Source organism: Phocoena sinus, chromosome 20 (genome assembly GCF_008692025.1).
Source record: "Phocoena sinus isolate mPhoSin1 chromosome 20, mPhoSin1.pri, whole genome shotgun sequence".
Lineage (NCBI taxonomy): Eukaryota > Metazoa > Chordata > Mammalia > Artiodactyla > Phocoenidae > Phocoena > Phocoena sinus.
The window spans coordinates 3,099,009-3,115,761 of NC_045782.1; the positions used below are offsets into that span (position 1 = coordinate 3,099,009).

General features: G+C 46.1%; 1 protein-coding gene across 3 annotated transcripts in view; it reads left to right on the forward strand.

Annotated features, from left to right (window-relative positions):
* Positions 1 to 8,947, forward strand: part of PMP22 (peripheral myelin protein 22) — a 28,816-nt gene extending 19,869 nt beyond the window's left edge. For all 3 annotated transcript variants that reach the window (XM_032617550.1, XM_032617549.1, XM_032617551.1), the window contains one exon: positions 7,645 to 8,947. In XM_032617550.1, coding sequence (XP_032473441.1) covers positions 7,645 to 7,808 — 164 coding nt within the window. In that variant the 3' untranslated portion in view covers positions 7,809 to 8,947. The remainder of the gene's footprint in view (positions 1 to 7,644) is intronic.
* The last annotated feature ends 7,806 nt before the right edge of the window (positions 8,948 to 16,753 follow it).

Here is a 16,753-nt window from a genome sequence, read left to right on the forward strand (position 1 = left end):
CTTCCTTTCGGCATGTGTAACACACCATCGGTTCCAGGTTATCGACACGCACCGTGTGCAGAGTCCTAGACGTGACGCCTTCCAGCTCTTGTCTCTGGATTCTGGCCATTGTCTCACTTTGTTTCCTTTTATCCTTCTGTCCACTGATGGCCAGTTGACTGAGTCAGCAGAGCACTGGAGAGACATAGGAAGCAGATGTGGTGGATTCTACAGTCCAGGCTAATAACTCATAAAATCTGTATGTGCCAGAGTACGTCTGGTGACTGTGAAATGTTCTCAGTTCTGGCCCCTGAGTGGGCAGGGTGTAGCATCTCTTGTTTAGCTGCTGAATCACCACCATGACTCATGAGCAGTCATTGGAGGGTTGAAAACAGCGCACAAGTCCTGGGTGGATGGATGGATAGACGGGTGGATGGATGGGCAGGCAGAGCTCATGGCTTACATAGGTTTGTATGGCAAGACACAACCTGACGTTGACTGTTGATGACCCTTTTCCAGAAGCCAGAGACTTATGCTTTACTGGAAAAAGTAAGTAAACTAGAGAACCAGTTCTCATCCAGTTCCTAAATACAACATGTCAATGTGCACAGTTTGGAATTTCAAAACCAAACAGTGCTTTGCTACTTGATTTTATCAAGGTTTTATTATATCAGCCAAGCTTCTGGGAGTGTTGCCAGCTTTGCTAAATGACTAATTCTTCAGTGAGATATCATTTCTGGGTACCATGGAGCCATGATCATTATTCACCCCATTTCCAGAAGTAGCACAGAAAACTAGAATATCTTCTGGGATTTCCTTTTAGGCTCCCTGTTTGCAGTTTGATATCAATGGTGATCCTGTCCATGGTATCAACGATTATATCCTCAAGAAAAAGTGATATAAAATACTTATATTCGATCTATACGCACTCGTTATTTTACTGATAAAGAAACTGAGACTGGGAGAGGCTAAATGAACACGCGGCTCATGCAAGGACACTGGGTGCCCCCATTTCTTCCCATCCCACGTGGACTGAATATATTTAGAGATTCAGAATCCACCCGAGTTTTCAAGGAACGCAACATCCAAGGCAGAAACTCTGCTTTTGATATGAGCTTTCATTGAACCTGATTGACCGTGGAAGATGAGTTCAAATCTACCCCGTGTATGATTCTCAAGTTCCGAAACATCTGTGTTGAATGAGTCTACACCATCAGGACCAGTCAGACTGGAAACATTGGACAGAGCGAACTTACTTTTGAAGGGACGTCTCAGGGCAGGGAGTGCCTCATCTTCATTTTTCCAACGGAGATATTTTAGCTTAAAATTCTCTAACATTGTCTTTTTTTTTTTTTTTTTTTTTTTTGCGGTACGCGGGCCTCTCACTGCTGTGGCCTCTCCCGTTGCGGAGCACAGGCTCCGGACGCGCAGGCTCAGCGGCCATGGCTCACGGGGCCCAGCCGCTCCGCGGCATGTGGGATCTTCCCGGACCGGGGCACGAACCTGCGTCCCCTGCATCGGCAGACGGACTCTCAACCACTGCGCCACCAGGGAAGCCCTCTAACATTGTCTTTTTAGCAAGGTCATTTTCGGTCAAAAACCAAAGTCCAGAGATAAGTACTTCTTCAACCCAAACACTCTTAGGTACTGAGATTTTGCTAATCTTCCAAAGTTTGTGTACTCATTCCTCCTCGTTTCACTGTTTGGATTCTTCTCCAAACTCAGCCCAAGCCTTCTAGAACTCTGCCATGAAAACCTCCGAATATAGAAGCACATGGTTTGTTCTTGCGTTTTCCCCTTCAAATCTAGCTTCTTATCTCTCACGAGACCTAGTTTTCGGTTATCGGTTTGTCAGTTTAGCGGTCCATCTGTGAATAGGAAGTTGTCTGGAGGTTGATCCAGAGTAGCGGTGGTACTTTGTACGTCCTAAGAATGTTCTGTGCTTGTTCCGTCCGGTCAAAAGGACCTGAGAGAGCTAGTCTTCAAGAAACCTCAGCTCTCTAGAATGTTGTGTTTGAACTTGCTGTAGGGTCTTCCCACTAAACTTGGGATTTAAGAGAGTGGGGACTTCCCTTAGAGATTTCCAGACTTCGGTGTGTGACAACCCTGCTTATGTGTGTTTCCTATCTCACGGCCTACGAAGGATTCAGTAACTAGAGAGACAGTTAGGGAAGGGTTGTTGGGGATGAGACATTACCCCTTAATATCAAGGAACAAATCAGAAAAGCAAAAACAATCAGAAAACAAAAAGGAGAGTAGAAAGGAGGGAGGGAGGGAGGGAGGAAAGAAGGAAGGAAGGAAGGAAGGAAGGGAGGAGCCCTTCCATCATGGGATGTGCAATCTATAAGTGGGTTGTGGCCACCATAGCTGGGATCCACGCAGGGCAGATGCTTCTTCAGGCACTGAAGCCTGTTGTGTGGAAGCCTCCAAACTATGCTGAGTGTCCCAGGGGCTGTCAGGGCCGGATCGTCTCTGTGTAGCTTCCTTCTGGAGGGCCCAGCTGTGGACTTTTTAAACACACGCGTGAGCATGCAGTAAGGGCAGGTGAAAGGCGTGTGGGGCTCTTTGGCTGATTGCAGACTTGGGAGCCATCTCTGCCTGGCTCTAGATGACTGACTTGCCTGTGCTTGTGGGGCTGCCTGTCTCACTGCATCATCTCTTCTCCACTTATAATAAGCTGTGAGTCTCACCTTTAAGAACTGTCTTCCCTTGATTACATACTTCTTAGGTTGGCTGCTTCTTTTTTTTTTTTTTGCGGTACGTGGGCCTCTCACTGCTGCGGCCTCTCTCGTTGCGGAACACAGGCTCCGGACGCGCAGGCTCAGTAGTTGTGGCTCACAGGCCCAGCCGCTCTGCGGCATGTGGGATCTTCCCGGATCGGGGCACGAACCCGCGTCCCCTGCATCGGCAGGCGGACTCTCAACCACTGCGCCACAAGGGAAACCCAGGTTGGCTGCTTCTTGAAGACGTTTTGAGAGGCTCCGTCATCTAGTTGGGTGCTCCTCGATCTCAGCTGCAGACCAGAATCACCTTTTGTGAGAAAGGAGGTGCTTTTAAAAAACGCTGGTGCTCAGGCTTCATCCCCAGAGAGTCTCATTTAAGAGTTCTTGGGGGCTTCCCTGGTGGCGCAGTGGTTGAGAGTCCGCCTGCCGATGCAGGGGATACGGGTTCGTGCCCCGGTCCGGGAAGATCCCACATGCCGCGGAGCGGCTGGGCCCGTGAGCCATGGCCGCGGAGCCTGTGCGTCCGGAGCCTGTGCTCCACAACGGGAGAGGCCACAACAGTGAGAGGCCCGCACACCGAAAAAAAAAAAAAAGAGTTCTTGGGCAGGGCTGCTCCCTGGTGACTCTGATGTCCATCCAGAGTTGGGCACCACTGTTGCAGCCATTAACCTGCCCTAATCCCACTGTAAGTTCTTCTAGGATGATTTACAGAGCTCATCCTATCCACGAGCCATCAATTCTTCTAAACCCTCTTCTTAGAGAAGGACCGTCCTGATCCTGTGTCTGGATTTTGGAGTCCTTCTTATCTTCAGGGCCTGCAGCCATCTGTTCCCAGACGGTGCTTACCCTGGCCCCGGCTCTGTTGGGTTGAGTGGCACAGGATGAGAAAGCATCAGGAAATTCACGGAGATACAGACGATGTTTTGATTTATTTCACGAGTCGCACCCAGCGGCGAGCTCCACGCATACCTCCTAGGACGCCCTGCATGTCCCACTTGTTGGGTGACTGGGTCATGTGTTCCCTTGGCACAATTAAACTCAGGCCACCTGTGTAGTTTCTGTGATTTGTGTTTATTGTGATTACGAGGAACAGCAAGGATGGTAGGAAACTCCTTTTAAAAGTGACTTTTACTTTTTCTGTTTGTTTTGTTCCTTTTCTTTCATACACATTGAGGTGGGTAGAGAGCACTTAGAATGAAAATCTGGGGGAGGAATAAAAGCCCAGTGCCCTCCCTGTTCTGAGTGGTTCCAAGACAGCTTAAGTCGGAGACCACATTAAGAAACACCGGTTCTGGGCGAATCATCCCAGATGTTGCCCTGGCTGGGCCCAGATGGGCATCTAGCAATGCTGTGGGCGATTTGTAAGGCTGCAGGAACCACACGGAGGCTGAGAATGGAAAGGGGGCTGGCGGCACAGAGGAGGCTCGGTGTGGGTGGACAGAGAGCCCAGTGCTTTCCGGGTAATGGACCTTCCAGCCTCTTCCTTCTCTACCTTGTGGCCTGAAGGGTGAGGTGGGGAGAAACAGGGGCGTCACTCATGGAATGAGCTCCAGGGAGGCACTCCCACTGCCCATCTCGGTGGTCTCCCCCAATGCTCACTCCCTAGCCAACCCCACCCAGGCTCCTGGCTTCGCTTCAGGCTCTAACTGAGCTGCGTTGGCAGAGGTCACGGACGTACACTGATGGCCATTTGCTGACTCCCTCCCCTGCTTTCGATACTGTTGCCATCTCTCTCCTTGAAACTGTACTTCCTCAGCTTGCAAGACCATTTCCCCAAGTTCCCTAAGTTAACCCACCAGGCAGTCATGCCAGAGCCGCCCACTCCCACCCCAGTCCACCACCGGCTCCTCCGTTGTGTGGCATCACACCTAGATATTGTGCTCATTTCTTTTCTTTTACTTGCAAGCACCATTGCTGGGCAAAAGCCAACTCATGAACCTTCCTGCCCCCGGTCTTGTCCCCACCTCTAAATCTGGGGTGGTCTTTCTGGACACACCTCTGATCCTGTTTCTCCTCCACAAAAGCTGTGCTTCCCTCCACGACCTCGTCAAGTGCCCTGGTGGCCCTCTCTTCCAGCCTCCATCACAGAGACTCTGAGTGGGACCCGCTGGTGGTGTCCACGGGGCCCTCCGTCCTCCTTGCCGCGCTCGTGGTCTCCCTTCTATCTGGGATTTCCTTCACACCTTTCAGCATCTGGCCACCTCTTCCACATCCTTTAGACCCCGGTCAAGCCCCATGTCCCCTTTCAGGATTTCCCCAGGCCCCTGATTGATCTGTGCTCTCAGGGCATCCGGTGTGTTTCTCTCTCCTTTCCTTGGAATCACATCCTACCCTACTGGAAGTCTCTACTGACGTGTCTGTTTCTGGATGACACTCACCTTGATGGTGGGGACCACGTCTTGTGGATCTCGGTGCACTCAGCATCCAGAATGGTACCTGCACATGCCCGGTGCTCATTCCATATTGACTGAACCAAACAGAATGGAGATGAGGAAGCCTAGAGAACCCCCTCCCTTCCTTCCTCTGCCTTTGGTCTCTTGGTGGCTCCCTTCTAAAGATGCCAGGCTCTGATTGTTCACCTGTGGTTGCTGTCACCATTAAAGGGAGCTCGAGGCCTGGTCTTTGGGGAGCATTTCTAGTGATGCAGACCCAGCCATGCTGAGGCAGGGGGGAACTCTTGGGAAGTCTTGAGTGGCCAGCATTTCTGTGTTGTCTGGACAGGGTCAGTGCCTTTCCACGTACAGCTGACCTTTGCTCCCAGACGCAGGCCCCTCCCTGCTCATCTCTGGGGAGGGCAGCACACCTGTGTGTAGTTGGTGGCCTCACTTACCTTCTCCACGGAGACCTTCAAAAACGCATCTCCACCTACTGGTGGCCAAGAATGCGAATCACAGTCCCTTTATTGGGAGAAGTGTTTGACTTTTCGGGACTCTTGTATGGCACTACCTGCTCTGTATTCCGGGGCACGTCTGTTGCTTTGCATACAGACAGCCTTGTAATGATATACTCCCTAAAGCATCAGTCTCCCGACAGCAATAATTATAAAGTGTGTATCCTCTTGTTGACTTTGCAAGTGTACAAGCGTATGGCTTGAAGAGAAGAATAAATTCCTTTACTTCTGAGATTCTCCCAGGGCGAATGTCATATAATTAAGCCACTGAGTTAGTCACTGCACTCGTGTGTCCTGTCTCTCTCGCTCCCTCCAGGTCATAGACAAAGTGTTTTTTCTTTGCTATTTTCTCCTTGCTGGGGAAATCTGGACACAGCCGGTCCACACAGCTATCACTGCATTTCTCATGCTGTTGCTGGCCAGACACACGCCCCATTTGGAAGACGATGGGCACTGTCTTGCCCTTCAGATGCTCTGCTTACATCTCACTCTCTCCCTCGCTCTTGCCTCGCCTTTGAGGCTCTGCCATCATTAGGTAGGTCAGATATAGCCTAAGAGACAGGCAAGAATTAGCACTTTGGAGAGGTGAGCTATAGACCTCGAGGTCCAGCAGATCGAAACCGCAGTTTCCCTCCCGTGACCAGTGGCCAGCTATGACTTCCCCGCGGAAACAGATGTCTTCCCGTCCCCCGGGCTATCTGTAGGTGGCAGGTCCTGGAGCTGATGCCCCTGTGGTCCCAAGACTGTTGTGTGGCTCTCTCGACGGGGGCCAATGGAGTGGGTGTTTTCTCTCTCTGACTTGCAGAAGGACAGTCTTATCGGGGCAGTGAATGTTACACAGTCCCACTTCTGCACTCTGTTCAAACAGAGTCGCAGTGTCCAGTTAAATAACCCAAATAGCAGTGAGGTTAGATGTAGGTGGTCCGGGCCTTGGGGGGCTCTGGACCCACAGGCATCCCACATGCGTTCTGGACTTATAATAGAGTCAGTCAGAGCCTGTCAAAGCCCCTGTGTTCAGGAGCGGACAGAGCAGGCTTTGTGCCACTCTGGGCTGGGGTGCTCACGTCACTGGACTCCTCCCTGCAGGGATGCTGACCATCACCGTGGGCATGGACCGTCACGCTTGAACTTGCCTGCTTTGTGGGGCTCAGGTGAAGGATTTTCTTGTCCCTCCACCAAGGCTCTGTGGTAGACAAGGAAGGGGTTGCCTGACCTGCCTGCGGATCTGATACCCTTTCACCTTTGTTTGGGCTTTAGACCAACCTTGGGGGAACAAGAACAGTTGAAAGGGACCAGGCACCACGCAGCTTGCCCGTGACCGCCTCCCCTCTCTGCAGCGTCCTTGCTCCCTGTGTCTTCCCCCCTTTCCTCTCCACGTGTTCTGCTGTCTGCCTAGTGGTGCCCGTGGGCGTTGTTTGCTTGGTCTCTGATGTAGCGATCCTGCTAAGGAGGTCAGCATGGAGTTCCGCCCCCGTGCTCGGCGTGAGTGCCACTCAGATAACGGTGAGGTGTCACTTCCCCTGATTTCAGAGAATGCCACCACCCATCTGTGGAGTGGTTTACAGACTTCCAGGGGCTCCCACACCCAGCCATCCTTGCAAAGATATAGGTGGGCTTCTCTTGCCACCCGAATTCTCGCTGGGTCCCTCGTGTCAACTGGCAATGGGTGACGGTTAAAGGAAATGAGGAGGAAGGAGGAGGGGAGACCTTGGAAGCCATGGTCTGGGTCACATAGATTGGACACAGAGAGCAGATCGTTTCCTGGGTTCCTGTACCTTTGAGCCCCTCCTGTCAGTTCTGGATCTGGTGGCAGATTCCTGCCTGAGATGGATGTGCCCTCTCTTCCTGCAGCCCATATCCTTCTCCCTAAGAAAGAGAGAAGTGTGCCCTGGTGTGTGTGTGTGTGTGTTTGTGTGAGGTGGGGTCGAGTCTGGGAGGAGAGCAGGGTGGGTGAGGCAGGTGCTCCGGGTCCCATGGAGTCTGGTTCGGGGGTGGTGCAGGGTCCCCGCTCCATGACCCCTCCTGCCCCCAGCTGGTCCCTCTCCTTCCCAGGTCTGTGTGTGATGAGCGCGGCATCCATCTACACGGTCAGGCACCCGGAATGGCATCTCAACTCGGAGAACTCCTACGGCTTTGCCTACATCCTGGCTTGGGTGGCCTTCCCACTGGCCCTCCTCAGCGGCGTCATCTATGTGATCTTGCGGAAACGTGAATGAGGCACCGGGACAGGACGTCCGAGGGTCTGAGCGCACGCAGGGAGGGAGGAAGTAAACCAGAAGCCAGGAAAAAAAAGGAGCTAGCCAAAAAACCCAAACTCAAACCAAACCAAACAGAAAGCAGGTGCGGGGGGTGGTTAGTGTTGATTGAAGATGTATATAATATCGGCGGTTTATAAAACCTATTTATAACACTTTTTACATATATGTACATAGTATTGTTTGCTTTATGTGTTGACCATCAGCCTTGGGTTGAACCTTAAAGTAGCTAAGGAACTTGACATCCTAACCATATAATCAAACTCAGTTTTTTTGTTTGTTTGTTTTTGTTTGTTTTGCCCAGAAATAAAATAAGTCCATCTTGCCCCTTCCCTTTCGTCTGAAAGAAGATACCTCCCTCCCACTTCACCTCGTTTAGAAAACCAAAGTGTGGATAGAAACCCCAAATGGCCCAAAGCCCTTTTACTGTGGGTGACCCAGTGCGTCACACACAGACACGCACTGCCCACGCCTCTGTGTGCAGCCTTACCTGCACTCGGACAGAACCCCCAAACTGGAGCCCTCGGAGAATCACGGCTTGTGGCTTTGGAATACTTGCCCTTGAAGGGGGGTATCCCGGTCACGCATCTAGGTGAGAAATTGGTGACAACAAACCTACGAAGTGGTGCTATGTATTTACCATTCCTTGTGATCACTAATCATCTAAACGCCTCACTGGAAATTCAATTAACGATTTTACAGCATGAAGTCGAATGGAGACCTGAATAATTCTGTGTAAGATAAATGGTTTATAACCACATTTGTACCTAGCTAGGCTGCTGTTATTACTATAATAAATAACAAACCACCGCCTTTATCACTCCCACGTTTTCCTTATGGTCGGAGCATCAGGACAAGCTTCTAGACCCCCCGGGACAGTGGTTCCTGGGATGCAGCACGGTCTAGACTGTCCTCTGACTCCAAGGACTGTCTGGCAATGACTCGTACTGGCCACCAACTGTAGATGTATATACGGTGCCCTTCTGATGCTAAGACTCCAGACCTTTTTTTTTTTTTTTTATATTTTTTGCTTAGCTTTTTCTGATTTTATACCAACTGTGTGGACTAAGATGCATTAAAATAAACATCAGAGTAACTCACTGAGCTCTCGTGGGTTTTTGTGGGTGAGGGTGCGAGGTGCGTGTCGGAGCAGAGGGAAGAGGGTCACGGAGCCGCTGTTGGGCAGATGATCTGGGTTGCTCTGGCGTCTTTGGACATCCATGATGGAAGGGCTTCTCCCTTCCAAGGTTTCCAGCGGAGACCCGCTTTCTCTGTTTTGACTCGGATAGATTGGGTAAAGTGGCACAGATGGCCACAAGGTGATTGAAAAAACTGGGAATTTCACTTTACGTGCTTGAACTTTGAAACTACACGTGTTTATTTCATAAGGTTTCTTTTATAGCATTTAACTAAAAATAATTAAGAATTAAGAACAAAGAAGAACAGAAATGGCCCAAATCTCACCATTTAGGTAACACTTTTGGCATTAAAAGAAGTAATATACATCCAGGATCATGAGGTGCGAAAGCCTCTTTTCCCCCTCTTTTCCATAGTCTCTCGCCAAAGGTGACCAGAAGACGTAGTTTATGATTTCTGCCAGGAAAAAATGCAGTGCCCACACAGATACATCCATTCAAGTATTTGTAAAATTTACACAAAATGGAGAAAAATACTCACGTTATTCTGCACCATGCTGTTCTTCTCACCTAAGGGTATAAATCGGAGATCTTTCTATAGGAACATATACCTTATTCTATTTTTAGTGAGCTCTGTTTCAGTCTTTCCAAATCTGCATAGCATTTCACTGTGTAGCTGCACATTTATTTACCAGTCCCTCAATGATAAACACTTTGATTGTGTCCTGGTTTTTATTATTACCCAAAATGTTTCAGTGAACATTCTTAACACATGAATATTGGTGCATTTTAAGGGTACATCCAAGTGCTAAATTCCTGGTAAGGATATTACCAAGACAAAGGGCATGCATATTTTTAAAAAGTATAATAGGTATGGCCAACTTTGCCTCCAGAGAAATTGGACCAACTCTGACAGGGTGCTCTTTTTCGACACATAACTCGTGGGGGCTGCCCCAAACAGAGGCATGTTAAACTAAAAAATCTTGAGTAGAAACAGGTACTTGCTACCAGTTCCTTTGCAAATGGTTGTGATGGATCTCCCGTCCACGGGCCAGTCTTTCTGATCTGGGAACCCGTCTGCCGTAGTTTATTCTAAGTGTGAAAATACTTGCAGATCATATATCTGGAAAAGGACTTGTATTCAGAATATACATAAAGAACTCTAACACTCAATATTAAAAAGACAAATAAGCCAATTAAGATGTAGGCAAAGGACGCGAATAGATTTTTTTTTTTTTTTTTTTTTTTTTTTTTTTGCGGTACACGGGCCTCTCACTGTTGTGGCCTCTCCCGCTGCGGAGCACAGGCTCCGGACGCGCAGGCTCAGCGGCCATGGCTCACGGGCCCCGCCGCTCCGCGGCATGTGGGATCTTCCCGGACCGGGGCACGAACCCGTGTCCCCTGCATCGGCAGGCGGGCCCTCAACCACTGCGCCACCAGGGAAGCCCACGAATAGATTTTTGTCCAAGGTATATATGCAAATGGCCAGCAAGCAACTGAAAAAAATGTTCAACATCTTTGGTCATCAGGGAAATGCAAACACAAACCACAGTGAGATTACTAGTTCATACCCGCTAGGTAAGCTCAAATCCAAAAGTCTGATAATAACACAGGTTAAAGAGGAGGTGGAGAAATTGGAACCCAGATACACTGCTGGTGGGAATGGAAACGGTGCAACAGCTTTGGAGAATATTGTCAGTTCCTCAAAGGGTTAAGCACAGCAACCCTATGACCCTATGACCCAGCAATTCCTCTTCTAGGTATTTATGCAAGAGACATGAACAAGTGTGTCGGAGCAGGAACTTGTACGTGGATGTTTATGGCAGCCTTATTTATCACAGTCAAAAGATGGAAACAGCCCCAAAGTTCATCAGCTTATGAATGAGTTAACAAAATGTAGTCTATCCACACGCTTTCTCCATAAAAAGTAGTGAGGTACTGCTACATGCGACAACATGGCTGAACCTAGGAAATCTTACGCTAAGTGAAAGAATCCGGTCATGAAAGACTGCATATTACACGATTGAATTTCTATGAAAATGCAGAACTGGGAAATGGATAGAGACAGATTTGTTTAGAGCTGGGAAAGGGCGGATGAGGACGTAGGGCTGTAATAGCTAAAAAGTATGATGATGTTTCCTTTTGAGTGATGAAATGCTCTAACATGGGGGTGATGGTTGCACCTCTTTTCACAGAGGCGAATATACTAAAAACCAATGAATTGTATATTTTAAATGGGTCAGTTGGATAGCAGGAGAATTATATCTCAATAAAGCTCCTAAAAAAGAAAAGAAAAGGGACAGCTGTTTGCTCTAGCCCTTGCTAATTTTCTCATTAGATCTGTTCTTTCTGTTTGGAAAGTAGTCACCTTTTATTTTTTGTGCTTTCAGATGAGATTCTTATTCCTTCTGAGCGATATAAAGCAAAAGAGGATATTAGACGTGAACGGTTAACATAGCTCTTCACTCACAGACTCTTGGGTTTTCCCAGAGGGTTGTTTTGATGACATTTATTTTCCGTCCTTGAGCTCTTCTGAGAAATACTGCAATCTTAGGAATTTGTAGCAATGGAGTTTTGGTTCGAAACTGCCCTCCTAGCAGCTGCTTTGTGTTTTGCACTCAGGAGGGTACCGCTTATGAAATGGCAAATGCAGGAGGGTGTCAGGCTGGCTTCTTTGCAATTATCTTCTCTCCAGGACCTTGGACCCTTTATGTCTTAGCGACTCTGAACTTCAATTTTGTCTCCCCAACTTTTCGAGGTGCTAAGATCGCTGTTAGCCTTCCTGCCCTCTGCAACTGCTTTCGGGACAGCTTTTCAATCGCTTGGTCTGTGGCTTATTAATTGGCAAATTTTTAAAACTGAAATTTAGGAAAGGACATTGGGGTTTTCTTCTCACATCTGCCGCCTGAGTCCTGGAGGTCTTGGTATCTCTTGACGCTGTCAAACAGATGAAAAAACTAGAATCCAGATTTTCTAGTAGTTCTTGGCCAGAAGAAGTTATCTATTCTATAAGCTGCTATGAGCTATTATACAAGAAGACCCTTTCATTTTGAAAGCAAAAATTCAGTATTTATTTTGAAAGTGTTCACTTAAATGTATAAGTGTCAATTGGGGGGAACATTGATAACGTCCTGGGCAGGCACACAGTCTGGATAAACTCTAATGATTCCACTCTTTGTTTACACTTTAGTAACATTTTTTGTTTTCATTATGTAGGTCCTATACTTTTACGTTAACTCTGTTTCTAGGCATTTACATGCTTTATGGCTTTTGTGAATATCTTTTATTCTATGGTGTTTTATTGCAGTTATTGTGGGCATGTTGGAAACGTTGATTTTTCTCAAGTCTTATACTTGTTTCTTTTACTGAATTGCCTCGTTATTTTCAATATTTCTCTAGTTAATTATCTTGGCTTGTCACATAGATAATCACAGCATAGCAAGAACAGAAAAAAAGAGAGATAATGTGCCTTTTCTTCCTTTTCCGTATTTACAGTTCTTAATTCTTAAAATTTTATTAGTTTTCTAAAACTTCTAGAACATGCCAAATAATAGCTGTGAGAGTAGACATCATTCCATTTTTTTCTGAATTTAATAGGAATGCTAGTGCTTATAATTATTTAACAATAATTTATTTCAGTAAGTACATAGTTCTGACTCTCAACTTAATAAGAATTTTAACCAAGAACTTATATTAAATGTTACCAATGTTTTTCAGTCTTTATCAAGACTTTATTTTTTTATACCTTTAAAAAAGAAAGGTGAATCCTATCAATAGTTTTCTTAATATTGACTCATTGATTTTGTTAATGGAGTAGAGTCCACTTTTTGGAAAGCAGCATTCTTTTGACATATTGTTGGGTTATTTTTGCTAGTATTTTATTAAGGCATTTTTGGTGTTTATATGAGATTGATTTTGAGGGCTGTGTGTGTGTGTTGAGGATGGAGGTGTGGGATGAACTCCATCCGTATTAGTACACAGAAAACATCAGTGTGTTTTGCTGGGGGACTGTGTGGGACACTCATTTTCTACACATTTGGCAGTTTTCAAGTCATGTGCACTTCTGTGCAATGACTGCTGGGAATCGTAAGACAATTCCCAATCGATTGACCTATTGATTTGACATAATTGATCGTGATGTTTAGACTCTTCACAATCTAATCAGTGGACTCTAAAGCTTAACTCTACACATTGAGAGTTTCCAGTGGATCGTCTCTGGGATTGATATTGATCCTTTTCTTTTTGGAATCCCAGCTGGAGCCAAGAAGAAGGTAAAAATAAGATTTAAAAATGCCCAAGCTTTATTACTGCACTCGGATTTAGAATATAAAATCTCCAATGGGCCGATCCATATGCGGCAGGCACGGAGGTTTAAGATTTGGAGAGGTATGGGACCACCTTGAGGCTCCTACACTGTTTATCAGGACCTAAATCTCTGAGAAATATACGGTGAGTCCACATCTCTGAAGGATTGCAGACAAGAAACATTTCCTAATTGAGTGAAAAAGCATTCCCTTTACTCTTTGTGCTCCTTTGGTTTCCATTAGGTATTTCCCAGGATAATTTTATTGCTTTGCCAAATTAAAAAGAACAACAAGAAAACTATTCTCTAACAGCACTCTATTCGCACTATTCATCCTAAAGGAGATGAATATTCTTTTACCTTACGAAATCAGTGACTCAGCTTCAAAAGTACTGGAGAGGCTTTCATTACCCAGGTAGACAGGGGATGTCAGTCTTGAAAGTTTAAATTATGGGTGCTCTTCTCATGCCACTCCCAGGTAGGTAATTCAAGGAGTCAGTTACAATGTATGGGTTCCAAAGTAGATTTCCACAGAGGGAGCCCCTGCTTGGGTAATAGAATGTTCCTTTTACCTCCGTTAAAACTAAGAAACTAAAGATTTTGAATAGAATTCATTTGCATAATTTTTCCACCTCCAGCTCTATTTGCAGTCAAATGCTCTACCACTGAGCTATACTTCCACACCACTCCAGCTCTATTTGTGTACTAAGCACAAGGATTTTTTTGGCAGAAATGAACCAAAGGACTGTTTCTACTATGGCTGGGTAATATTCCACTGTATATATGTGCCACATCTTCTTTATCCGTTCATCTGTCGATGGACACTTACTTCCATGTCCTGGCCATTGTAAATAGTGCTGCAATGAACATGGTGGTACATGTCTCTCTCTTTTTTTTTTTTTAACATCTCTGTTGGAGTATAATTGCTTTACAATGGTGTGTTAGTTTCTGCTTTATAACAAAGTGAATCAGTTATACGTATACATATGTTCCCATATCTCTTCCCTCTTGCGTCTCCCTCCCTCCCACCCTCCCTATCCCACCCCTCTAGGTGGTCACAAACCACCAAGCTGATCTCCCCGTGCTATGCGGCTGCTTCCCACTAGCTATCTATTTTACGTTTGTTAGTGTGTATATGTCCATGCCTCTCTCGCGCCCTGTCACAGCTTACCCTTCCCCCGCCCCATATCCTCAAGTCTGTTCTCCAGTAGGCCTGTGTCTTTATTCCCGTCTTACCCCTAGGTTCTTCATGACTTTTTTTTTTTCTTAGATTCCATATATATGTGTTAGCATACGGTATTTGTTTTTCTCTTTCTCACTTACTTCACTCTGTATGACAGACTCTAGGTCCATCTACCTCACCACAAATAACTCAGTTTCATTTCTTTTTATGGCTGAGTAATACTCCATTGTATATGTGTGCCACATCTTCTTTATCCATTCATCCAATGATGGATACTTAGGTTGTTTCCAGTGTTTTTGAGTATATATCCCAAAACTATATATATAGGGTTTTTTTTTTAGCATTTTGAAAGGATTTTTAGTATTAAAAGATGCATATATGACTTTTTTGCTGGTATCAACTGATATCAACATTTCACTAGTACAGAACTCAGCACAAGACAGCTCTATGAGAAACAAAATAAAAGAGATATAAACGTCTAGAATCTTAGAGAGACTACAGCCTAGTGAGGCGGGTTAGACAGATGTATACCCAGAATCTCGGTGGCGTGCTTACAATCTGACCTAAGCTCAAAACAATATGGGTACATCCCGAAGTGAGAAATAATGGTGTCACCTACCACTTATTCAGTGCTTTACTGGGCATGAACTGGAGTGTTTCCACGCATTGTTTCTTTGATGACGCATGGAAAATGCATATGAAAATCTGAACTTACAAGATAGCTCAATTAAAGGGTGACTATTTGCATTATAAAAGAATTCTTTGTGGTGCAAAAGTATTAGCATGGGGTTCCTTTAAATAGCATCTCCCCTGTGTATTAACGTGTTTATTTATAGATCATTAACTACTTGACAGAGATGCTGCAGGGCAGAGCAGCTCACAGACGACGGGTCAGGTGGCCTTACCGGTGGAAGATCAATTAAATTTGAAGACAGAGTGTCTTTGAAATGATGCACAAAGTTCATGGGGAAAGGGGATTCATTTGCCCAAATGTGTTTGATCTCAGCGGGGAGCACATACATCGGGTGAACCGCACACCTATGTGCTCTCACTCATGCTTTATCCGGGCAGATGTGTTCTCCACTCTGTATGGCTAAGGTCTGACATGTTCAGGGTCATAGCGATGTTCGGCCTCCTTTTGGTTGCGCTTTAATTAAGAGGTAAAATGATTAAAGTGACAGATGTTTCTCGCCTGAGGACCTGGGCCCCGTTACATCAAGCAGATGGTCCCAAGTAGGAGAGCATCCTCTAATGAAGACACATTTGCAATTCATGAGCGCTCGTGATGTCCATTTCTCTCACTCTCCAGTGTTCTGCTTGTCAGGGGTCCCATTGTGTGGCCAGGGACCATGACGAATTAGGCAAACCCCTTCTGGTTTGGGACAGTGTCTTGCGCTGATGAAAATTAAAAGTATTATCACCCAGAAGATCAGAGTGGGGAGTTCTCCTGCCCTCTCTCTTATGTGCCTGCTGATCTGGTTGAGAGTCAACACCTACGGCACAGGCTCTATCAAGGTATGAATTGGCTTTAAGGACGCAGAGCTGTGAAAGAACTCACTTGCTTCTCCCTTCGGTTCCTGAAATTTTCACTTTGGGATTGACCCTGGTTGATCTGGGGCTCCTTTTGATTCTTTGCCCGGACGACTGGCAGGCAGAGGCTCAGGAAAAACTGTCATTTGCAGGCAAAATATTTTGGCTTGATACCAGGAAACATGGATTCTGCTTTTGATGCCCAGTGTGACCTGGGGCAAATCACACACACACACACACACACACACACACACACACAACCAGATAAACTTAACCCAAATAAGGGAAAACAAATACACCACAGTAGAAGTGAGACGGGGAAGGTGACCACAGATTCTAAGTGGATTAAAACAATAAAAAGATGATTCTGGAAACAATTCCATGTGAATACATTTCAAATTGTTACGGAAATGGGTGCTTTTCTAGGAAATTCAAAACTTGACACAAGGAAGAGACCTAAATAAAGCAATCACCGTGAGAAAAATTTTTAAACATTTGTTAAAGGACTATCCCATCCCAAAAATACGAGGCCAAGAGGGCACTAAAAAGCAGCTTTTTGACCTTCAAAGGCTAGAAAATTCTTGTGCTATTTAATGTGTTCCAGAGCATAGATAGAAGGTTTTCCAGTTCGTTTTACTGAGTTAGCCTAACCACACGTATCAATCAGCTTCCCAGCAGGAAACAGATCTCACACTCACATTGACTAATTTGAAGAGAGCTCAGTTAAGGTGTGGGAAGGATGCAGAAGTGCCAG